The sequence below is a fragment of the Camelus dromedarius genome, chromosome X (genome assembly GCF_036321535.1).
Source record: "Camelus dromedarius isolate mCamDro1 chromosome X, mCamDro1.pat, whole genome shotgun sequence".
In the NCBI taxonomy this organism is placed as follows: domain Eukaryota; kingdom Metazoa; phylum Chordata; class Mammalia; order Artiodactyla; family Camelidae; genus Camelus; species Camelus dromedarius.
The window spans coordinates 108,191,171-108,216,688 of NC_087472.1; the positions used below are offsets into that span (position 1 = coordinate 108,191,171).

Consider the following 25,518-nt stretch of genomic DNA (forward strand, 5'->3'; position numbering starts at 1 on the left):
CTTTGTTAAGAACATCTAACTTTTCTTTCTGTTTATCCATTTTCTCCTGAGTTCTTTGATATTTATGATTATACCTTGTACTCTTTCTCAGGTAGACTGCCTATCTCCACTTCACTTGGTTCTTCTGGGTTTTATCTTGTTCTTTTATTTGGAACATCTTCCTCTGTTGCCTCATTTTTGCCTAATTTGCTGTTTTTATTTCTGTGTATCTGGTAGGTTGCTTATGTTTCCTGAGCTTGGAGAAGTGGCCTTTTGTAGAAGACAGCCTATGTATTCCAGTAGCACACTCCTCTCTGTTCACCAGAGCTGTATGCTCTAGGGGTGTCTCCTATGTGGGCTATGTGGGTTCTTCTGTTTTGGTGGGCTGACTACTATGGGTTGTGTATAGGCGTGGCTGGCCCCTGGTCCTGTTGGTTGCCAGGTTTCACTTTGTGCACTGGTTTTTGGGGATAGGTCATGACGCAACTGGCTGTGGAACCCCATCAGGCCCCAGAGCTAGTGCTGGATCACTGGTTGGCAGCACCAGGTTCTGCAGTGGGTGGTTACAGGGCCAGGGTTGCCAGATCTAGTGTCAGCCTGCTGATGGATGCTCACTAGTGGGTGGAGCCTCATCCTGAAGACTCTGGCTGAAGTTCCCAAGTTATCTCAGAGCTGGTGTTGGCCTGCTAGTGGGCAGGGCTGGGTCCTGCCACAGGTGGCTGGGGGACTGCAGTTGTCCTGGGGCTGGTGCCTGCCTGCTGGTGGGCAGCTTCAGGGTTCTGGGTGTTCTGGGGCTGGCACCTACCCACTGGTGGGTGGAGCTGGGTCCCGGGGTCTTTGGCTGCAGGGCCCTTGGGGCCCCAAGTCTAGTTCCTATGCCCTAGTTGTGGGGCTGTCGTGCGCCCTCTGGTGGTCAAGGTCATGTCCAGGGTGGCTGTGGGCTCAGGGGGTCTTAAAGCAGCCCGCCTGCAGGTGGGTGGCGCTCTGTCCCCACCCAGCTAGTTGTCTGGCCTAAAGCATCCCAGTACTGATGCTTACAGGCTGGTAGGCAGGGCCAGGGCCGGGTCCTGAGGCTTATCGTCTAGGGAGAGGATTCCAGAAGGGCGTTCGCCAGCACCAGTGTCCGTGTGGTAGAAGGAGTCTCCAGAAATGGCTGTCCCCAACGTCTGTGTCCCCAGGGTGAGCTCCGGTCGTCTCCTGCCTCCCTGAGAGACTCTAAGATCAGCAGGTGGGTCTGACCCGGGCTTCTTTCAAGCGACTGCTCCTGCCCTGGGTCCTGGTGCATGTGAGAGCTTGTGTGCGCCCTTTAAGAGTGGACTCTCTATTTCCCACAGCCCTCTAGGTCTGCCCAAAATAAGCCCCCCAGCCTTCAAAGCCTAACATTCTGGGGGCTCATCTTCCCAGCACAGAATCCCTGGGCTGGGGCACTCACTGTGGGGTTCAGGCCGCTTGCTCCTTGGGGAGAACCTCAGCAACTGTAGTTATTCTTCAGTTTGTGGGTCACTCACTAGGGGTGTGGGTCTTGACTATACCATGATTCTGCCCCTTTTGCCCATCTTGTTGTGGTTCCTTCTTTATATCTTTAGTTGTATAAGGTCTTTTCTAGTAGGTTCCAGCCTTTCTCATCAATAGTTTCTTTGTAAATAGTTGTAATTTTGGTGGTGCTTGTGAGCAGGTGAGCTCAGGGTCTTCTTATTCCGCCGTCTTGGGAACCTTCCCTGCCTTTGATTTTTAACAATATGTGTACAGAATGTTTGCCTGTGGATTTCAGGAAGTGAAAAGCTTCCGTGAAACAGATGAACAGAAGAGAATATAAACTTCAGATGCACCCTGAAAAACCAAATATATTTTATTTTACATAAAAAAGTGATTATGACAATATGACACATATGTAGAAATTTCTTCAAGAAAACTATCCCCAGCCATTCCAAAGAGTAGGCCTTTGTCCAGACTTCTTGTTTTCTACAGTTGGCCACAGCCAAGGGTTTCACTAGAGTCCACTGCTTTAGTGGACATGTTTCACAGGAGAACATGGTGGCACTTAGTAGCGAGAGGATAGTAGTTGTGATTCCTAGTGGGAACATGTAAGAGAAACATTTCTTTGTTAGCATTTCTCTTTTAATAGAAAAGGTAATTGGAAAGTCAAGGATGGTTTCACCATAAAATTCCACAGTGAAATTCCAGCTCACGGTAATCATGGTACAACCACAGCTGAGTAAAAGGAAGAAGGCAGCAGTGTTGTAGTGCAGTTGGAGGAAACCTGGGTACGGGGCCTTGATCCAGCTGACTGAAAGTGCCACTGAGCCGAAAATCAGGACCGCAGACATCATAAAATTGGCCAGCAGCATCAGGTCCTGCCCACACCAGATTTCATCTGAAATGACCCAGCTCGAGTTGATCTTGCTATGCATCAGCAACTCAGCTATTGAGCCAGAGATGTTGAATTTCTGAAAATAGAAAGGTTCCCAAAGTCCAATGAACACAATGGGAACAGTCTTGCTATCAAACTCCCTCATGCGCCAGGATCTGCTTCTGGCTAGGCTTATGCCGAAACCCCAGGCCAAGTAACTAAGAAAAAGGCCCATCACTTTGAAGAACAAGTGCTTCATTTCAGGTTGACTGAAGACGAGGTAGAGGCATCATGAAGTCAAGCCAGGAGCATCAAAGAGAAAAAATAAACAGATTGAATGAGCCACAGGTTACATACTGTTCATTATTTACAACTTGTCCTTCTTGTCTAAAAGTTATAGTCAAGTGTTTTATGTATGTATTGGCCTTCAATTATTATTCTAAATATTTTATGTAAGAATAAATGATGCCTAGAAATCTGTGATCACAGTGGGAGTATTAATTTGCAAGGCATTTTTGGAACACAATTTGACAGTATCTTTCTGAAGTGTTGATACCTCTTGTCCACCAACTCCAATTCCAGGAATTGATACTAAGGCATTTATAAGAGTTTGCAAAAATATATATAGAGAGATGTTAGTTTCAGCACCATTTATCATAGAGAAAAATTGGAAATAACCTAAATGTCTATTAATAGAAGAATGCTTAAATAAATAATGATGCATCCACATTTATAGTGGAATTTTACATGGCATTAGTAAGACTGAGTTAGTCCATATGCACTGTCTGAAGAAACTTCTGCATTATACTAAAAAAACAAAATGAGTAATAATACACATGGTATAACCATTTGTGTCAAAAGAAGAACAGCTGTAATTTTCTTTATGTATATGCAAATAGATATGTACATACGTTTTTTTAAAAGTTGAGAAGGATGCACACAAAGTAATTTTAGGGAGATCAATTTAGAAAGGTAGAGACTTTCATTCTTACTTATTTTTCTATAATTTGTATGGTTTTTGTGAAAAAAAACATATTTTTATAATTAAAAACAATAAACTTGACCTTGAAGATGTATAATATGTTGCATATAGCAAACCATGCCTCTTTACTCTTTCTACCCATCATTTGCTCAAAATTCCCCTTTTATTTATTTTTTATTTTGGGGGGGAGGTAATTAGGTTTATTTATTTATCTTAATGGAGGCACTGGGGATTGAATCCAGGACCTCAGGAATGCTAAGCCTGTGCTCTACCACTGAGCACTATCTTCCCCCCTAAAATTCCACCTTTACATGTTGGCTTCTTTTGGGCACAACTTAAAAATGTCTTGATGTATTTTGCATAAACCAAACATCTTTGATGAAGCAAAACCTAGATTGTGGATCAACTTATTTGGATTTCTTTTCTTTTCTTTTCTTTTTTTTTTCCATATGGTTTATTAATCCACCTTCCTATGCCAGCAAAAAGTGTGGATTCTTTTTTTTTTTTTAACATTTTTTATTTTCAATTTGAATCCTTGGGAGTAAGTTGCAGGGATAATCAGAAAATGATACTCCTAGGGCTTGTCCGTCTGTCAGCAGAAAGGAATGAGAATGAGGCTCTGGGAAGCATGGCGTTCCTGTGCCAGAGAGAGGATACAGGGCAGGTGGCTCCCATCTTCCACATGAGGGATCAAAATACAGAGATTCGAAGTGGCTTGTCCTTGGTCAGAAATGGAGCTGGGATGAAACTCCAGGTCTTCTGATGCAGTTCTGCAGGTAATAGTATTATCTGCTGGAGGGCTTTTTTTTTTTTTTTTTTTTTTTTTTTTTTGGTTCCACAGGCTCATTATTCACATGACTGAGGTGTCTTATTGGAGATGTCACACACTATCAAAATGTCCTCTGCATATTCTCCTTGGGACACGTGCTCTTCCTCTGGCGGAACAGGGTAAGACTTGTGGAGCCTGAAAGAAAAAAGCCATATGCCTTTTCCAGAGTTCTCTTGTCTCCTCTTCTAAGTAGGAGGCTCCCCCAACAGAGAAAATCGAGGGGATCAATAATTGTGTGGTTTCTCTGCAAAATGTCAAATGCCCGTCTAGCCTCCTGACTGGCTGCACTTCTATTAGAAACCTAACTCTACAAAGCACAATTGACTTTGAAATTATATAAATATTTCACATATTCAAAAAATAAAACTGTCAAAAACACCAGAGTAATCCCTACAAATAGAAAAAGAGATGAGCAAATTTAATTTCTTACCAAGTTGGTGATATAACCATACAACTACCATTAATGGTTAATGCTATAGCCATCATTATACCAAAAAATTTTAGAATGCAGTATTTTGACTACATAAACCTAATACAATAAATTATAGAGACAAAAAGGTCTTTAAAGAGCCCTTAAACTTTATTTAGTAGTCTTATGGCTAATAACAATATTAGTAATATTATTTTTAAAATTTATATATCAGAGTAAATAAGTATGTTAATATTGTTGGGGTTTCAATCTGGGAAAAAGAAATGCAGTATAAAATTGCAGCTAAATAAAAATTCTGTAAGTTAAGGTTGAATTAAAAGTAATTTTATAATAGGATTTTTTCCTTCTTAAAATATGTATATCCTAGTTCTGTTCACTAAAATACCTAGATATATTGATAACCCTGTAGAATGAGCACCATCAGTGTGCAAACTGTGGTTTTGAAATACCATCTCCATGTCTAGGGCTCACTGGAGGAATGGCATAGCTGATTTAAGGTCTTGGACTTGAAATGTACAAGATGCATCTGGTACATCTTGTTGAGGGACAAAAAAGAAAGCCCCAAATGCCAATGGGGGTGCTAATGGGCTTTCTTTTGGGGCTGACAAAAATGTTCTATAGTCAGTCATAATGGCTGCACAATTATGTGAGTGTACTAAACCACTAGTACATGTTAGAGGGTGAGTTTCATGGTATATGATTTAAACTTCAGTAACACTTATTAAAGCATGATTTTTAAAGTATTGTTGAGAGCAAAACAAAAACAACTAATAGGAACTACCATCCCTGGCACTGTGCAGGCCATGGAAATCATGACTGACTGTGAGTTATAGGAAGCACCTCCTCTTAACTGATGGGGATGGTCAGAGAATTAATTGGCTAGTGAAGAGCAAGTCTGGATTCCGGGAGGGAGGGATACGCTGAGCTCACTGTCGCCATGTGGACCTCCAATGGGCAAACCCTTGCTGATATATAAATCTCAGAACCAGAAAAATTCAAAAAAATTTACCATGATATATAATACAGCATAGCTGGAGAACGTGAAAAGAAAAACCTCAATGCAGAATGCAGATTTTTCTAGCAAAACTAGTATGGGAAAAACCGTCAAGAGTCCAATGCTTTTGTAAAAGTAGTCCAGCATCATCCAAACAGGCATGAGCCAGAAAAGAACTACAGGCTCTGGGAAAGGACAGAACTTTTCTCAAACATAGTAAAGGAAAAACTGAAGATGAACTGGAACTGAGATTAAAAACAATACCTTGTTCTTCTTAGATCATCCATGAACTTCAGTGTAACGATGGCAAGCTCTTGGACGTGGACGAAACTCAAGAAACACGTAAGCAAACAGATTCCAGGCCACTGGCTGGCTTAATGTCTTACTGTTGCAGCCTGTACAGATGGCCCCATGATCTTACTGCATTTAGAATTTGCTTTGCTCCCAAGATAGTGCTTCTGCAGTGAAATCCTTCCCATTCAAAAATTAACACGCTTTCTAGCCATGTTTCTTGAAATGAAAATGACTTCAGTAATGATTTGATTTTACTAAAAATGCTTTTTTCTTAAACTTTAAAGGTAGAAACCATCACTGACAGCTGTTAAATGATTTTAAGGCGGGTTTATCTGTGCTTATTAATATTCTAGGTAGGCTTTTAACTAGTAAAGTTGACTTGTTTAAAAAATGAGCTGAGAATTATGAGAAGGGGGAGTTTCTAGCATGTCCATGATACAACAAATCAGTTCTTGGAAATTGTCACTTTGAAAATGAGATCCATGAATAGATTCTTTTCAAGAGAGTTCTGAACCTGCATAAAATTTTTTGTGTTTGGAATTATTCTGGGCAGCATTTCTGTGAGGTTATTAAGAGCAACTGGTATAAAAGGTAATTAGGTACAGAGTAAATGTGCTTTAATTTCAACATCTAAAATTTGACACGTAGTTGTTAATTGTATTGCTATGTACTCTTCTTCACTATTTCGCTCTTGAGGAAAATCATTTTCACAGAAAGAATTTTATTAAGTGAAGAGTTGAGGTAAATAGTATAATTGTCTAGAAGAAAGGTTTTTTTTGAATCTTAAAATAATACCAATAGAGGTATATCAGAGGACACGTGTCCCTGCGGCTCCACTGCCCAGAAGGGCACAATTTGATCATAAAAGGAATAACAAGTGCCATTGAGGGAAACATTTTGAGTACATGGAAACCCACAAGTTACTGTCAAAAGCATTTATGAGATAATTAGGTAAATTTGAACACTGACTAGGTATTTGAATGCAGTAGGAAATTATTGTTAACTTTGGTGTGTTAATGACAATGTGATTATCTTAAAGAGTCCTTTTAGAAATGTGTATTGAAATATTTATGGATAAAATAATACACTGCCAGGGATTTATTACAAAATAACCCAAGGCTGGGGTAGGTGAGAGTCAGTGATGGTAGAAAGGAAATAGGACCGGCCGCATATTGACAATTCTGGAAGCTGAGATAATTGTTGATTTTTTAATGTGTCTGAAAATTTCTGTAATGAAAACATGGAAATAATCTTGATTTCATATTCAAGGGTTGATACTCAAAAAAGAAGAGGACGAAAAGGAAAACTGAGGTAGGGGAAACAATTAAAAAAATAAATATATATAGATCGACACCAAAGGTATTTAGGGGCATTCTCCCTCCTTACTCTAGAAATTGAACAATTAAAGGGGGAAAATGAAGCATTTACCTTTTTTATGAGCTAAATTTTAGAGTAATGAAGTAGCCATGCTTGCTAACAGAGAGTTCTCTATCTACAAAAGCATCCCAGCTAATAAATACAAAAGAATGTTTATATGAGAAAGTCCCCAATTGTAATCCTTAGTGCGGTAATTGATTCAAACAAGGACCATCAATAGATGAAACTGTTAGATGGAAGTTTGATGAAATTTACAGAAGAGATCAGGCTTTCCCCTCGTGGTCCACCCATCAGTCTTTGCATCACTAAGGACAGTTAATGTATACAGCCAGGCATAATGCACTCCGTGTGAAGTACGAGGCAGCCTCTTTGAAATACTGTCCCTCAAAGAGCTCACCCAGAATCAGCCTCAAGCTATAACACATTTAACGGCAGGGCAATTGACCCACTTTCTTCAGCAAGTCCAAATCATTTTCTTAAAGGGCAGAAGGGGTGCGGTAGGGGGAGTGCGTTATTTATTTATTTTTAAATTGAAATACAGTCAATTACAATGTGTCCATTTCTGGTGGACAACACAATGTCCCAGTCATGCATATACATACTTATATTTGTTTTCATATTCTTTTTCATTAAAAGTTATTACAAGGTATTGAACATAGTTCCCTGTGCTATACAGAAGAAACTTTTTTTAAAATCTATTTTTATATATATGTGGCTAACATTTGCAAATCTCAGTCTCCCAAATGTATCACTTCCTACCCCCTTTCCCCAGTAACCATAAGATTATTTACTATGTCTGCAAGTTTGTTTCTGATTTGTAGATGAGTTCATAGTGTCCTTATGGGGAGTGCTTTAGATTAAGACCTAAGAGGCAGAGTGAACACCTTGTGTGGGAAAAACAAAACTGTAGAGTTATTTTTAAGGTATTAAAAATTCTAAGTATTTGATAGGAAAGAATAATTCTTAATGTTTTTTAGGTAGAATATGATTGTGCAAGGAAATGTCCATTTGTTAGAGAGTAATATTGAAGTATATTATCTCAGTATTGGGATGAGGGTACATGTCTGGGGTTCACTTTAAAATCCTTTAGAAAAAGAAAAATGGATTAAAATAGGGCAAGAGAAGAGATAAAGCTAATATGGCAGAATCTTGGTAATGGTTGAGTCGGGTAGTGGATGCGGGAGGATTCCTTACATTTTGCACATTTTGGAACATTTTATCTGATAGATGTTATGACCATGCCATAGGAATTGAGGTCATTTCTTTTCAGTAGAAGTGTAAGATGTGAGAATTTCAGAAACTTACTTCCACACACTAGGTGTGTAGTATTGATTATTTATTTGACAGTAATTAAAATGCAGATCCAGTAAGACCAACTGGCAGGTGGGCAAGATTTTTAATGAAATGTTCTTTAGTCAACCAACCAATGAATCAAATTCAGACACAGAAAGTCACAACCATTTTCTGCCCCAAACTACCTTTGCCGTGATCCTGAGTCCTTGCAGGGCATCCGGGTAATACTCCGTGTAGACTCCTGGTAGTTTTGGTTCTGATGCAATGAGGAATTTTACTTTTATGGAACAGCAGGACGCATGTGGCTCCCTAGGGGGAGTTTTTAAGAGAGGAAAACCAAACTTCCCTACAAACAGCGTGAAGGCAGCCACACACGCAGGAGGACGTCGCCACCAGTTTGCTGAGTATCTGGCTTGAAGGGCACGTTGAGAGGTGGTGGGAAGGCAACCTCCTCTTCATTCATCACGGAGCGGTAATTCCAGACCACAGTCATCGAGATACAGAGGCTGGCAGCTACGTTCAGAGTTCCTGAGGCAGTGAATGGATTACAGGCGGCCCTCGTCCACACAATTCCCAGGTACACGTTCCTAAGCACAAAGATGATGAAGGCTTTTCCCAGAAGCCCAAGGATGCTGGCCATCAGGAGACTTTGAGCAATACGGATATGGAGAGGGAGGTGTGTCCCGGGAGGTGTAGTGGTGACACGGGGTGGCCGGGCTGGCATCGTGGACGTGGTGGAAGACGCAGGCTCACCGCATCCCCACGCGGGCCGGGCCGGCCCGGCGGGGAGAGCGCGGCAGTGTCGCTGCACCGCACTGGACACTCCGCCAGGCCCACGGCCGCGGTGCCCGGGGTCCATCCGATGGTGACGACGACGAAGCCTGCTAGCTGGCGTTCGCTGTTACTGTTGAGCAAGGGCATGGTGGCCGCATACCCGGGGGCGCTGCAAACAAATCCAGGGCATGGTGAGAGTGGGCCCCTCGTGCCTGGAGCACCCCCCGCGGGTGAGCAGTGAGCCATGGGAGAGGGACGTGCCGCATTTCAGGGGGAAGCGCCAGGTCTGAGAGAGGGGCTGCGTTTGACGATGGAGACCTCTGACCCCCGCGCTCTGCCAGAGGGAGCGCAGACCCAGCAAACCTGGTGACTGGCCCTGTTTACCGAAAGCCTGAGAAGGCACAGCCCTTCACACCGGCAGCTCTACTTCCGGGCATCTGTCTAAAGACGTAATTAAGACTGGCCACACGCACTTAGTCACAAAGATGGTCACCACCACACTGTAATATTGAAAAATGGGAAACTTCAAGTCCCGCAGGAGGGTTCGGTTAAACAATTGGTGCTACTTCCATACAAGGGAGCTACGTGCCCATGTGCAAAATATACCTGGAGTCATATGAGGTGTGCTAATGTTGTGTTTGACTCTTTTTCACTTGGCATAGTGTTTTCAAGGTGCATCCGTGTCGTAGCGTGTGAGTACTTGGTTCCCTTGATGGAATGCAGTCGTCAATTGTATGGATGTACCACAGTCTGTTTAGACATGCGTCAGTGTCTGGACGTTTGGACTGGTTCCAAGTTTTGGCTATTATGAACAATGCTGCTATAAACATTTCTATGTGAAACTTTGTATGGTAATACGTCCTCCTCTCTCTCCTGCAGGTACCGAGGAGATGGATTAGTGGGTCGTATGGCAAGTGTACGTTTAAGTCTTTGTAAAGTTCTAAACTGTTCTACCAACTGGCTGCACCATTTTACATTCCCACCAGAAAAGGAAGGTTCCAGTTTCTCCATATCTTCTCCAACATTGTGGTAGTTTTAATGTTTTTGATTATGGCCATTCTAGTTGCCATTACAACAAAATGTGACCAAAAGGAAAAATGATCAGAATATATCGAGCAAGAATAGCACATTACCCACTAGTATGTATAATATAATCAGAGTTATGAATGGACATTTTTAACTGCGTCAGAGGGGTGATGAATTTTGAAAGCTATTTGTATTGTGAAGAAGCACATTCATAGAGAAAAGAGCACATATTATCACAGGGCAAACAGCCGCAGAGCCAGCGCTCAGTCTGAGATACACAGCATCACCAATTCCTCATTTGTTTTTAGAGTTTTCACCTCAGAAAGCACCCCCAAGCGCCAGTTGAATCTGTTTTTCAAAATAGGAATCATGCCATAGGCATTCCTGTGGGACTGCTGCTTTCACTCAACGCTGTGCTTATGACTTGAGATTATGTTTTCTTTTAATGATGCCTGACTATTCAACAGTTACTTGTCAAGAGCGCAATTTCTTTTTTTGAGAGAAAAGACTTCAGGAAAGTGAAGCGACGGAGGATTAATTGTGGTACATCCCACACAGTCCTACCTAGGGGCATTAAAGTAATCCACTCAGCACAGCACTTACCAGACGTGGATGGACGAGTATTTAGTAACGGGAAAACGTTCGTGGAGGATTGAATTTCAGACGCAGACGATACTGTAAGTATGTAGGTGTCATCTTACTCTTCCTTGTCATAAAGTACGCTGGAAACATACAACACAAGATGCATCTGACTAGTGGGACTACTAGTGACTTTTTAAGGTAAAATTCTATTCCTTTAATTGGAGAAAAATGTGTGGGGCAACTACAGTGACGTCAGCACAGACATGAATAACAGGTGAGGCAGGAGCAGACGCTGAGGCCGGTTTGTGGGGAGCAGTGAGGGGGCCAGACTTGGTTACAGGGGTGGTCGCAGCTGGGAGGGCTTTTGCCAGCCTGGTACCAGCAGTCCCCTCTCAGGGCCAGAACATTCCTGGTGGATGCCATATTTCAAAAGGTTCTTTTTTGGCCAGATAATGCCAAACCAATTAGTTTGAGGGAACAGTTAAGGGGCACGTGGGCAGAAATCAGTCAGGTTGAGTTTGAGGATTTCTTTTGGGATGAGTGTCGGAGCTGACTGCCCAGCGTGGGGGCTGGCGGGCAGTATTTCAGCGTTCAAGGTAACTGAACATGTTGTTACGGAGGGACAATCAAGTCTGGTAGAGATGGCACGCCACCTCAGCTGGCACAGACTGAGAAGGTAGATCACTGTGCTGCCATGGGACATGGGACGGATCAAGCCCGCCCACCAGGTATGGCCCATTCAGGAGGGTGATGCTTTTGAGAGACGTGAACATTACTTACTTAATGTCTTGGGCTCCCTCTGCAGGGCTGGGGCGCACAGACCCTGTCTCTGAGGGTAAGGAGTAGTCCTTTGGGGCCAGCAGGGAAGTCACCTTGTCCTCAATTCAAGTCAGCAGATCCTTCTAAAGAACTCTGCATTCCAGCGTCAGTTCTACACGTGAGAAACCCAGTGGGATAAGAACTGGGCCTGAGGGAAAGGAAGACTACGAGGTGTAAGTGAGGCCCATTTAAAACCATTTTGTGATAACTATTCCCAAATCTCTCCTCTCTCATCATAACTGTTTCCAAATCTCTTCTTCTCTCTCCTTTGTCTTCATAACTATCTCCGAATGTCTCCACTCTCCTCGTAACAATTTCCATATCTCTCCTGCTCTATCCTCTCCCCTGATAACTATTTCTAAATCTCTCCTCCCTCCTCATAACTATTTCCAAATTTCTCCTCTCTCCTCTCTCCTCGTAACGATTTCTAAATCTCTCCTCTGTGCTCTCACCTCTCACATCCTAACTATTCCCAAATCTCTCTTCTCTCATCGTAACTCTTTCCAAATCTCTCCTCTCTCCTGTGTCTTCATAACTATTTCTAAATATTTCCTCTCTCCTTGCTTCTCAAACTAATTGGACTCTCTCATCCGATCTCCTCATAACAATTTCCAAATCTATACCCTCTGCTCTCTCCTATCCCCTGATAACTATTCCCAAACCTCTCCTCTCTCCTCAAAACTCTTTCCAAATTGCTCCTATATCATCATAATTATTTCCAGATCTGTCCTCCCTCATCTCTCCTCACTCCTCAAAACTATTTCCAAATGTCTCCTGCTCTCTCCTCAAAACGATTTCCAAATCTCTCCTAGTGCTCTCACGTCTCTCCTCTTAAGTAGTCCGAAATTTCTCCTCTCTACTGAGAACTTTTCCTAAATCTCTCCTCAAAACTATTTCCACATCTCTCCCTCTTTCCTCTCCCCTCATAACTATTAACAACTCTTTCCTCTCTCCTCACAATTGTTTACAAATCTCTAATCCTCTCTCCACATAATTAATTCGAAATCTCTCCTCTATGATCTCTCCTCATAACCCTTTCCTATGTATCTTTTATCCTCTCTCCTCATAACTGTTTTAATATCTCACGTCCTCTCGCCACATAATGAATTCTAAATCTCTACTGTATCCTCTATGCTCATAACTCTTTCCTGTTATCTCTTTTCTATTGTCTTCTATTAACAATTTTCACATCTCTCCTCTCCTGTGTCCTCATAAGTAGTAACGTATCGCTCATATCTCATAATTTTTTCGAAATCTCTCCTATCTCATCTCTCCTATTAATTAATTTGAAATCTCTCCTCCTATATCCTTGTAACGATTTCCAAATCTCTCCTCTGTGCTATCACCTCTCTCCTCATAATTATTCCAAAGTCTCTACTGTCTCCTCACAAATGTTTACAAATCTCTCCTCCTCTCTCCGCATAATTTCTCCGAAATCTCCCCTCTCCTATGTCCTGATAACGATTTCAAAATTTCTGCTCTCTGCTCTCACCTCTCTTCTGTTTAGTCTTCCACAGTCTGTCCTCTCACCTCACATTGTTTCCAGATCTCTCATCCTATCTCCAGATAATCAATTCTAAATCTTTCCTCTAACCTCTCTCCTCATAACGATTTCCAAATATCTCCTCTTAATTAATTTGAGATCTCTCCTCCTATATCCTCATAACTATTTCGAAATCTCTATCTCCTGATAACGATTTCGTATCTCTCTTCTCTGCTATCCCCTCTCTACGCCTACGTATTCCAAAATCTCTACTGTCCCCTGAGAAATGTGTAAAACTCTCTCCTCCTCTCTCCACAGAATGAATTTTAAATCTTTCCTCTACCGCTGTGCTCGGAAATTTTTACCAATATGTCTTTTCTCCTCTCTCCTCATAACTATTTCCTTTCATCTCGTCTCCTCTGTCCTCATGACCATTTCGAAATCTCCCATCTCCTGTGTCCTGATAACGATTTCAAACTCTCTGTTCTCTGCTCTCACCTCTGTTCTGTTTAGTATTCCACAGTCTCTCCTCTCACCTCACTACTGTTTCCAGATCTCTCATCCTATCTCGACGTGATCATTTCTAAATCTTTCCTCTAACCACTCTCCTCATATCGATTTCCAAATCTCTATCTCCTGATAACGATTTCGGAATCTCTCTTCTGTGCTCTCCCCTCTCTAAGCCTAACTATTCCAAAATACCTACTGTCTCCTCACAAATGTTTACACATCTCTCCTCCTCTTTCCACATAACTAATTCTAAAGCTCTCCTGTATGCTGTCTTGTCATAAATAATAATATCTCTTCTCTCCTGTCTCCTTATAAGTATTTCTAAACCTCTCCTGTGCTGTGTCCTCTGAACGATTTCCAACTCTCCTTACTCCTCATAATGAGTTCCAATTTTGTCCTCTCATGTCTCGTTTTAATTAATTTGAGCTCTCCAGTATCTTCTCATAACGCTTTCCAAATATCTCTTCTGTGCTATCACCTCCCTCCTCATAAGTATACCAAAATCTCTACTGTCTCCTCACAAATCTTTACAAATCTCTCCTCCTCTCTCCACAGAATGAATTCTAAATCTTTCCTCTATCCGCTGTGCTCGGAAATTTTTACTAATACGTCTTTTCTCCTCTCTCCTAATAACTATTTCATCTCTTGCCTCCTCTGTCCTCATGACCATTTCGAAATCTCCCATCTCCTGTGTCCTGATAACGATTTCCAAATCTCTCCTATCTCCTGATAACGGTTTCGGAATCTCTCTTCTGTGCTATGTCCTCTCTCCAACTAAGGCCTCCAAAATACCTACTGTCTCCTCACAAATGTTTACACATCTCTCCTCCTCTTTATGCAGAATTAATTGTAAATCTCTCCTGTATCCTCTCTTCTCATAAATATTTAATAATACCTCTCTTTTCCTATGTCCTCAGAAGTATTTCTAAATCTCTCCTGTCCTGTGTCCTCTGAACGATTTCCAAATCTCTCCTATCTGCTCACAAGGATTCTCAAAACTGTCCTCTCTGCTCTCACCTTGTTCTCTTTAGTTTTCCACATTCTCTCCACTCTCCTCACAAATGTTTCCAGATCGCTCATCCTAACTCCACATAATTAATTCTACGTCTTTCCTCTAACCTCTCTCCTCATAACGATTTCCAAATCTGTTTTTTCTCCTCATAATTATTTCCAAATCTCTCGCCTGTCATCTCTCCTCTTAATTAATTTGACATCTCTCCTCCTATATCCTCATAACGATGTCCAAATCTTTATCTCCTGATAATGATTTCGGAATCTCTTCTGTGCTATCCCCTCTCTACGCCTAACTATTCCAAAATACCTACTGTCTCCTCACAAATGTTTACACATCTCTCCTCCTCTTTCCGCATTATTAATTCTAAAGCTCTCATGTAAGCTCTCTTGTCATAAATAATTAATGATATCTGTTTTCTCCTGTCCCCTGGTAAGTATTTCTAAAACTCTCCTGTGCTGTGTCCTCTGAACGATTTCCAAATCTCTCCTTTCTCCTCATAATGAGTTCCAATTTTGTCCTCTCATGTCTCGTTTTAATTAATTTGAGCTCTCCATTATCTTCTCATAACGATTTCCAAATATCTCTTCTGTGCTATCACCTCCCTCCTCATAAGTATTCCAAAACCTCTACTGTCTCCACACAAATGTTTACAAATCTCTCCTCCTCTGTCCGCATAATTGCTTCTAAATCTCTCCTCTATCCTCTCTCCTCATAACTATTTCGAAATCTCCCGTCTCCTGCGTCCTGATAACGATTTCCAAATCTCTCCTATCTGCTCACAAGGATTCCCAAAACTGTCCTCTCTGCTCTACTTCTCTTGTCTTTAGTATTCTACAATCTCTCCCCTCACCTCACAACTGTTTTGAAATCTCTCATCCTGTCTCCACATAATAATTTGTAAATCTTTCCTCTATCCTCACTGCTCATAAATCTTTCCTTTGATCTCTTTTCTCGTCTCTCCTAAGAATGATTTCCAAATCTCTCCTGTCTCATCTCTCCTCATAATTAATTTGAGTTCTCTCCTCCTATCTCCTCATAACGATTTCCAAATATCTCTTTTGTGCTATCACCTCCCTCGTCATAAGTATTCCAACATCTCTGCTGTCTCCTCACAAATGTTTACAAATCTCTCGCCCTCTCTCTGCATAATTTCTTCTAAATCTCTCCTCTACCCTTTCTCCTGATAACTATTTTGAAATCTGCCCTCTCCTGTGTCCTGATAACGATTTCCAAATCTCTCCTATGTGCTCACAAGGATTCCTGAAACTTTCCTCTCTGCTCTCACCTCTCTTCTCTTTAGTATTGCACATTCTCTCCCCTCTCCTCACAACTGTTTCCAGATCGCTCATCCTATCTCCACATAATGAATTCTAAATCTTTCCTCTAACCTCTCTCCTCATAACGATTTCCAAATCTCTCCTTTCTCCTCATAATTATTTGCGAATCACTCGCCTCTCACCTCTCCTCTTAATTAATTTGAGATGTCTCCTCGTATATCCTCATAACGATTTCCAAATCTCTATCTGCTGATAACGATTTCGGAATCTCTCTTCTGTGCTATCCCCTCTCTACGCCTAAGTATTCCAAAATACCTACTGTCTCCTGACAAATCTTTAAAACTCTCTCCTCCTCTCTCCGCAGAATGAATTCTAAATCTTTCCTCTATCCGCTGTGCTCGGAAATTTTTACCAATATGTCTTTTCTCCTCTCTTCTCATAACTATTTCTTTTCATCTCGTCTCCTCTGTCCTCATGACCATTTCGAAATCTCCCATCTCCTGTGTCCTGATAACGATTTCAAAATCTCTGTTCTCTGCTCTCACCTCTGTTCTGTTTAGTATTCCACAGTCTCTCCTCTCACCTCACTACTGTTTCCAGATCTCTCATCCTATCTCGACGTGATCATTTCTAAATCTTTCCTCTAACCACTCTCCTCATATCGATTTCCAAATCTCTATCTCCTGATAACGATTTCGGAATCTCTCTTCTGTGCTCTCCCCTCTCTAAGCCTAACTATTCCAAAATACCTACTGTCTCCTCACAAATGTTTACACATCTCTCCTCCTCTTTCCGCATAACTAATTCTAAAGCTCTCCTGTATGCTGTCTTGTCATAAATAATAATATCTCTTTTCTCCTGTCTCCTTATAAGTATTTCTAAACCTCTCCTGTGCTGTGTCCTCTGAACGATTTCCAACTCTCCTTACTCCTCATAATGAGTTCCAATTTTGTCCTCTCATGTCTCGTTTTAATTAATTTGAGCTCTCCAGTATCTTCTCATAACGCTTTCCAAATATCTCTTCTGTGCTATCACCTCCCTCCTCATAAGTATACCAAAATCTCTACTGTCTCCTCACAAATCTTTACAAATCTCTCCTCCTCTCTCCACAGAATGAATTCTAAATCTTTCCTCTATCCGCTGTGCTCGGAAATTTTTACTAATACGTCTTTTCTCCTCTCTCCTAATAACTATTTCATCTCTTGCCTCCTCTGTCCTCATGACCATTTCGAAATCTCCCATCTCCTGTGTCCTGATAACGATTTCCAAATCTCTCCTATCTCCTGATAACGATTTCGGAATCTCTCTTCTGTGCTATGTCCTCTCTCCAACTAAGGCCTCCAAAATACCTACTGTCTCCTCACAAATGTTTACACATCTCTCCTCCTCTTTATGCAGAATTAATTGTAAATCTCTCCTGTATCCTCTCTTCTCATAAATATTTAATAATACCTCTCTTTTCCTATGTCCTCAGAAGTATTTCTAAATCTCTCCTGTCCTGTGTCCTCTGAACGATTTCCAAATCTCTCCTATCTGCTCACAAGGATTCTCAAAACTGTCCTCTCTGCTCTCACCTTGTTCTCTTTAGTTTTCCACATTCTCTCCACTCTCCTCACAAATGTTTCCAGGTCGCTCATCCTAACTCCACATAATTAATTCTACATCTTTCCTCTAACCTCTCTCCTCATAACGATTTCCAAATCTGTTTTTTCTCCTCATAATTATTTCCAAATCTCTCGCCTCTCATCTCTCCTCTTAATTAATTTGACATCTCTCCTCCTATATCCTCATAACGATGTCCAAATCTTTATCTCCTGATAATGATTTCGGAATCTCTTCTGTGCTATCCCCTCTCTACGCCTAACTATTCCAAAATACCTACTGTCTCCTCACAAATGTTTACACATCTCTCCTCCTCTTTCCGCATTATTAATTCTAAAGCTCTCATGTAAGCTCTCTTGTCATAAATAATTAATGATATCTCTTTTCTCCTGTCCCCTGGTAAGTATTTCTAAAACTCTCCTGTGCTGTGTCCTCTGAACGATTTCCAAATCTCTCCTTTCTCCTCATAATGAGTTCCAATTTTGTCCTCTCATGTCTCGTTTTAATTAATTTGAGCTCTCCATTATCTTCTCATAACGATTTCCAAATATCTCTTCTGTGCTATCACCTCCCTCCTCATAAGTATTCCAAAACCTCTACTGTCTCCACACAAATGTTTACAAATCTCTCCTCCTCTGTCCGCATAATTGCTTCTAAATCTCTCCTCTATCCTCTCTCCTCATAACTATTTCGAAATCTCCCGTCTCCTGCGTCCTGATAACGATTTCCAAATCTCTCCTATCTGCTCACAAGGATTCCCAAAACTGTCCTCTCTGCTCTACTTCTCTTGTCTTTAGTATTCTACAATCTCTCCCCTCACCTCACAACTGTTTTGAAATCTCTCATCCTGTCTCCACATAATAATTTGTAAATCTTTCCTCTATCCTCACTGCTCATAAATCTTTCCTTTGATCTCTTTTCTCGTCTCTCCTAAGAATGATTTCCAAATCTCTCCTGTCTCATCTCTCCTCATAATTAATTTGAGTTCTCTCCTCCTATCTCCTCATAACGATTTCCAAATATCTCTTTTGTGCTATCACCTCCCTCGTCATAAGGATTCCAACATCTCTGCTGTCTCCTCACAAATGTTTACAAATCTCTCGTCCTCTCTCTGCATAATTTCTTCTAAATCTCTCCTCTACCCTTTCTCCTGATAACTATTTTGAAATCTGCCCTCTCCTGTGTCCTGATAACGATTTCCAAATCTCTCCTATGTGCTCACAAGGATTCCTGAAACTTTCCTCTCTGCTCTCACCTCTCTTCTCTTTAGTATTGCACATTCTCTCCCCTCTCCTCACAACTGTTTCCAGATCGCTCATCCTATCTCCACATAATGAATTCTAAATCTTTCCTCTAACCTCTCTCCTCATAACGATTTCCAAATCTCTCCTTTCTCCTCATAATTATTTGCGAATTTCTCGCCTCTCACCTCTCCTCTTAATTAATTTGAGATGTCTCCTCGTATATCCTCATAACGATTTCCAAATCTCTATCTGCTGATAACGATTTCGGAATCTCTCTTCTGTGCTATCCCCTCTCTACGCCTAAGTATTCCAAAATACCTACTGTCTCCTGACAAATCTTTAAAACTCTCTCCTCCTCTCTCCGCAGAATGAATTCTAAATCTTTCCTCTATCCGCTGTGCTCGGAAATTTTTACCAATATGTCTTTTCTCCTCTCTCCTCATAACTATTTCCTTTCATCTCGTCTCCTCTGTCCTCATGACCATTTCGAAATCTCCCATCTCCTGTGTCCTGATAACGATTTCAAAATCTCTGTTCTCTGCTCTCACCTCTGTTCTGTTTAGTATTCCACAGTCTCTCCTCTCACCTCACTACTGTTTCCAGATCTCTCATCCTATCTCGACGTGATCATTTCTAAATCTTTCCTCTAACCACTCTCCTCATATCGATTTCCAAATCTCTATCTCCTGATAACGATTTCGGAATCTCTCTTCTGTGCTATCCCCTCTCTAAGCCTAACTATTCCAAAATACCTACTGTCTCCTCACAAATGTTTACACATCTCTCCTCCTCTTTCCGCATAACTAATTCTAAAGCTCTCCTGTATGCTCTCTTGTCATAAATAATAATATCTCTTTTCTCCTGTCTCCTTATAAGTATTTCTAAACCTCTCCTGTGCTGTGTCCTCTGAACGATTTCCAACTCTCCTTACTCCTCATAATGAGTTCCAATTTTGTCCTCTCATGTCTCGTTTTAATTAATTTGAGCTCTCCAGTATCTTCTCATAACGCTTTCCAAATATCTCTTCTGTGCTATCACTATCACCTCCCTCCTCATAAGTATACCAAAATCTCTACTGTCTCCTCACAAATCTTTACAAATCTCTCCTCCTCTCTCCACAGAATGAATTCTAAATCTTTCCTCTATCCGCTGTGCTCGGAAATTTTTACTAATACGTCTTTTCTCCTCTCTCCTAATAACTATTTCATCTCTTGCCTCCTCTGTCCTCATGACCATTTCGAAATCTCCCATCTCCTGTGTCCTGATAACGATTTCCAAATCTCTCCTATCTCCTGATAACGATTTCGGAATCTCTCTTCTGTGCTATGTCCTCTCTCCAACTAAGGCCTCCAAAATACCTACTGTCTCCTCACAAATGTTTACACATCTCTCCTCCTCTTTATGCAGAATTAATTGTAAATCTCTCCTGTATCCTCTCTTCTCATAAATATTTAATAATACCTCTCTTTTCCTATGTCCTCAGAAGTATTTCTAAATCTCTCCTGTCCTGTGTCCTCTGAACGATTTCCAAATCTCTCCTATCTGCTCACAAGGATTCTCAAAACTGTCCTCTCTGCTCTCACCTTGTTCTCTTTAGTTTTCCACATTCTCTCCACTCTCCTCACAAATGTTTCCAGGTCGCTCATCCTAACTCCACATAATTAATTCTACATCTTTCCTCTACCCTCTCTCCTCATAACGATTTCCAAATCTGTTTTTTCTCCTCATAATTATTTCCAAATCTCTCGCCTCTCATCTCTCCTCTTAATTAATTTGACATCTCTCCTCCTATATCCTCATAACGCTGTCCAAATCTTTATCTCCTGATAATGATTTCGGAATCTCTTCTGTGCTATCCCCTCTCTACGCCTAACTATTCCAAAATACCTACTGTCTCCTCACAAATGTTTACACATCTCTCCTCCTCTTTCCGCATTATTAATTCTAAAGCTCTCATGTAAGCTCTCTTGTCATAAATAATTAATGATATCTCTTTTCTCCTGTCCCCTGGTAAGTATTTCTAAAACTCTCCTGTGCTGTGTCCTCTGAACGATTTCCAAATCTCTCCTTTCTCCTCATGATGAGTTCCAATTTTGTCCTCTCATGTCTCGTTTTAATTAATTTGAGCTCTCTAGTATCTTGTCATAACGATTTCCAAATATCTCTTCTGTGCTATCACCTCCCTCCTCATAAGTATTCCAAAACCTCTACTGTCTCCACACAAATGTTTACAAATCTCTCCTCCTCTGTCCGCATAATTGCTTCTAAATCTCTCCTCTATCCTCTCTCCTCATAACTATTTCGAAATCTCCCGTCTCCTGCGTCCTGATAACGATTTCCAAATCTCTCCTATCTGCTCACAAGGATTCCCAAAACTGTCCTCTCTGCTCTACTTCTCTTGTCTTTAGTATTCTACAATCTCTCCCCTCACCTCACAACTGTTTTGAAATCTCTCATCCTGTCTCCACATAATAATTTGTAAATCTTTCCTCTATCCTCACTGCTCATAAATCTTTCCTTTGATCTCTTTTCTCGTCTCTCCTAAGAATGATTTCCAAATCTCTCCTGTCTCATCTCTCCTCATAATTAATTTGAGTTCTCTCCTCCTATCTCCTCATAACGATTTCCAAATATCTCTTTTGTGCTATCACCTCCCTCGTCATAAGGATTCCAACATCTCTGCTGTCTCCTCACAAATGTTTACAAATCTCTCGCCCTCTCTCTGCATAATTTCTTCTAAATCTCTCCTCTACCCTTTCTCCTGATAACTATTTTGAAATCTGCCCTCTCCTGTGTCCTGGTAACGATTTCCAAATCTCTCCTATGTGCTCACAAGGATTCCTGAAACTTTCCTCTCTGCTCTCACCTCTCTTCTCTTTAGTATTGCACATTCTCTCCCCTCTCCTCACAACTGCTTCCAGATCGCTCATCTTATCTCCACATAATGAATTCTAAATCTTTCCTCTAACCTCTCTCCTCATAACGATTTCCAAATCTCTCCTTTCTCCTCATAATTATTTCCGAATCTCTCGCCTCTCACCTCTCCTCTTAATTAATTTGAGATGTCTCCTCGTATATCCTCATAACGATTTCCAAATCTCTATCTGCTGATAACGATTTCGGAATCTCTCTTCTGTGCTATCCCCTCTCTACGCCTAAGTATTCCAAAATACCTACTGTCTCCTGACAAATCTTTAAAACTCTCTCCTCCTCTCTCCGCAGAATGAATTCTAAATCTTTCCTCTATCCGCTGTGCTCGGAAATTTTTACCAATATGTCTTTTCTCCTCTCTCCTCATAACTATTTCCTTTCATCTCGTCTCCTCTGTCCTCATGACCATTTCGAAATCTCCCATCTCCTGTGTCCTGATAACGATTTCAAAATCTCTGTTCTCTGCTCTCACCTCTGTTCTGTTTAGTATTCCACAGTCTCTCCTCTCACCTCACTACTGTTTCCAGATCTCTCATCCTATCTCGACGTGATCATTTCTAAATCTTTCCTCTAACCACTCTCCTCATATCGATTTCCAAATCTCTATCTCCTGATAACGATTTCGGAATCTCTCTTCTGTGCTATCCCCTCTCTAAGCCTAACTATTCCAAAATACCTACTGTCTCCTCACAAATGTTTACACATCTCTCCTCCTCTTTCCGCATAACTAATTCTAAAGCTCTCTTGTATGCTCTCTTGTCATAAATAATAATATCTCTTTTCTCCTGTCTCCTTATAAGTATTTCTAAACCTCTCCTGTGCTGTGTCCTCTTAACGATTTCCAACTCTCCTTACTCCTCATAATGAGTTCCAATTTTGTCCTCTCATGTCTCGTTTTAATTAATTTGAGCTCTCCAGTATCTTCTCATAACGCTTTCCAAATATCTCTTCTGTGCTATCACCTCCCTCCTCATAAGTATACCAAAATCTCTACTGTCTCCTCACAAATCTTTACAAATCTCTCCTCCTCTCTCCACAGAATGAATTCTAAATCTTTCCTCTATCCGCTGTGCTCGGAAATTTTTACTAATACGTCTTTTCTCCTCTCTCGTAATAACTATTTCATCTCTTGCCTCCTCTGTCCTCATGACCATTTCGAAATCTCCCATCTCCTGTGTCCTGATAACGATTTCCAAATCTCTCCTATCTCCTGATAACGATTTCGGAATCTCTCTTCTGTGCTATGTCCTCTCTCCAACTAAGGCCTCCAAAATACCTACTGTCTCCTCACAAATGTTTACACATCTCTCCTCCTCTTTATGCAGAATTAATTGTAAATCTCTCCTGTATCCTCTCTTCTCATAAATATTTAATAATACCTCTCTTTTCCTATGTCCTCAGAAGTATTTCTAAATCTCTCCTGTCCTGTGTCCTCTGAACGATTTCCAAATCTCTCCTATCTGCTCACAAGGATTCTCAAAACTGTCCTCTCTGCTCTCACCTTGTTCTCTTTAGTTTTCCACATTCTCTCCACTCTCCTCACAAATGTTTCCAGGTCGCTCATCCTAACTCCACATAATTAATTCTACATCTTTCCTCTAACCTCTCTCCTCATAACGATTTCCAAATCTGTTTTTTCTCCTCATAATTATTTCCAAATCTCTCGCCTCTCATCTCTCCTCTTAATTAATTTGACATCTCTCCTCCTATATCCTCATAACGATGTCCAAATCTTTATCTCCTGATAATGATTTCGGAATCTCTTCTGTGCTATCCCCTCTCTACGCCTAACTATTCCAAAATACCTACTGTCTCCTCACAAATGTTTACACATCTCTCCTCCTCTTTCCGCATTATTAATTCTAAAGCTCTCATGTAAGCTCTCTTGTCATAAATAATTAATGATATCTCTTTTCTCCTGTCCCCTGGTAAGTATTTCTAAAACTCTCCTGTGCTGTGTCCTCTGAACGATTTCCAAATCTCTCCTTTCTCCTCATGATGAGTTCCAATTTTGTCCTCTCATGTCTCGTTTTAATTAATTTGAGCTCTCTAGTATCTTCTCATAACGATTTCCAAATATCTCTTCTGTGCTATCACCTCCCTCCTCATAAGTATTCCAAAACCTCTACTGTCTCCACACAAATGTTTACAAATCTCTCCTCCTCTGTCCGCATAATTGCTTCTAAATCTCTCCTCTATCCTCTCTCCTCATAACTATTTCGAAATCTCCCGTCTCCTGCGTCCTGATAACGATTTCCAAATCTCTCCTATCTGCTCACAAGGATTCAAAAAACTGTCCTCTCTGCTCTACTTCTCTTGTCTTTAGTATTCTACAATCTCTCCCCTCACCTCACAACTGTTTTGAAATCTCTCATCCTGTCTCCACATAATAATTTGTAAATCTTTCCTCTATCCTCACTGCTCATAAATCTTTCCTTTGATCTCTTTTCTCGTCTCTCCTAAGAATGATTTCCAAATCTCTCCTGTCTCATCTCTCCTCATAATTAATTTGAGTTCTCTCCTCCTATCTCCTCATAACGATTTCCAAATATCTCTTTTGTGCTATCACCTCCCTCGTCATAAGGATTCCAACATCTCTGCTGTCTCCTCACAAATGTTTACAAATCTCTCGCCCTCTCTCTGCATAATTTCTTCTAAATCTCTCCTCTAACCTTTCTCCTGATAACTATTTTGAAATCTGCCCTCTCCTGTGTCCTGGTAACGATTTCCAAATCTCTCCTATGTGCTCACAAGGATTCCTGAAACTTTCCTCTCTGCTCTCACCTCTCTTCTCTTTAGTATTGCACATTCTCTCCCCTCTCCTCACAACTGCTTCCAGATCGCTCATCTTATCTCCACATAATGAATTCTAAATCTTTCCTCTAACCTCTCTCCTCATAACGATTTCCAAATCTCTCCTTTCTCCTCATAATTATTTCCGAATCTCTCGCCTCTCACCTCTCCTCTTAATTAATTTGAGATGTCTCCTCGTATATCCTCATAACGATTTCCAAATCTCTATCTGCTGATAACGATTTCGGAATCTCTCTTCTGTGCTATCCCCTCTCTACGCCTAAGTATTCCAAAATACCTACTGTCTCCTGACAAATCTTTAAAACTCTCTCCTCCTCTCTCCGCAGAATGAATTCTAAATCTTTCCTCTATCCGCTGTGCTCGGAAATTTTTACCAATATGTCTTTTCTCCTCTCTCCTCATAACTATTTCCTTTCATCTCGTCTCCTCTGTCCTCATGACCATTTCGAAATCTCCCATCTCCTGTGTCCTGATAACGATTTCAAAATCTCTGTTCTCTGCTCTCACCTCTGTTCTGTTTAGTATTCCACAGTCTCTCCTCTCACCTCACTACTGTTTCCAGATCTCTCATCCTATCTCGACGTGATCATTTCTAAATCTTTCCTCTAACCACTCTCCTCATATCGATTTCCAAATCTCTATCTCCTGATAACGATTTCGGAATCTCTCTTCTGTGCTATCCCCTCTCTAAGCCTAACTATTCCAAAATACCTACTGTCTCCTCACAAATGTTTACACATCTCTCCTCCTCTTTCCGCATAACTAATTCTAAAGCTCTCCTGTATGCTCTCTTGTCATAAATAATAATATCTCTTTTCTCCTGTCTCCTTATAAGTATTTCTAAACCTCTCCTGTGCTGTGTCCTCTGAACGATTTCCAACTCTCCTTACTCCTCATAATGAGTTCCAATTTT

At 41.0% G+C, this 25,518-nt stretch overlaps 2 protein-coding genes across 2 annotated transcripts in view; both read right to left on the minus strand.

The window, feature by feature from the left end:
• Positions 1-1,053: 1,053 nt before the first annotated feature.
• On the minus strand, positions 1,054-9,739 carry LOC135320269 (uncharacterized). The gene is made up of 5 exons (XM_064483215.1): positions 9,687-9,739; positions 9,293-9,471; positions 8,879-9,056; positions 1,798-2,598; positions 1,054-1,060 (listed from the first exon to the last, which is right to left on the minus strand). Exons 1-5 carry the CDS (start codon positions 9,737-9,739, stop codon positions 1,054-1,056), a joined length of 1,218 nt encoding a protein of 405 aa, XP_064339285.1.
• The window catches only part of LOC116150829 (uncharacterized), a 356,393-nt gene continuing 337,952 nt past the window's right edge, over positions 7,078-25,518 (minus strand). The window contains exons 7-9 of the mRNA XM_031445971.2: positions 11,691-11,877; positions 10,932-11,050; positions 7,078-9,471 (exon numbers count right to left, since the gene is read on the minus strand). Coding sequence (XP_031301831.2) covers positions 11,790-11,877 — 88 coding nt within the window. The 3' untranslated portion in view covers positions 7,078-9,471; positions 10,932-11,050; positions 11,691-11,789. The remainder of the gene's footprint in view (positions 9,472-10,931; positions 11,051-11,690; positions 11,878-25,518) is intronic.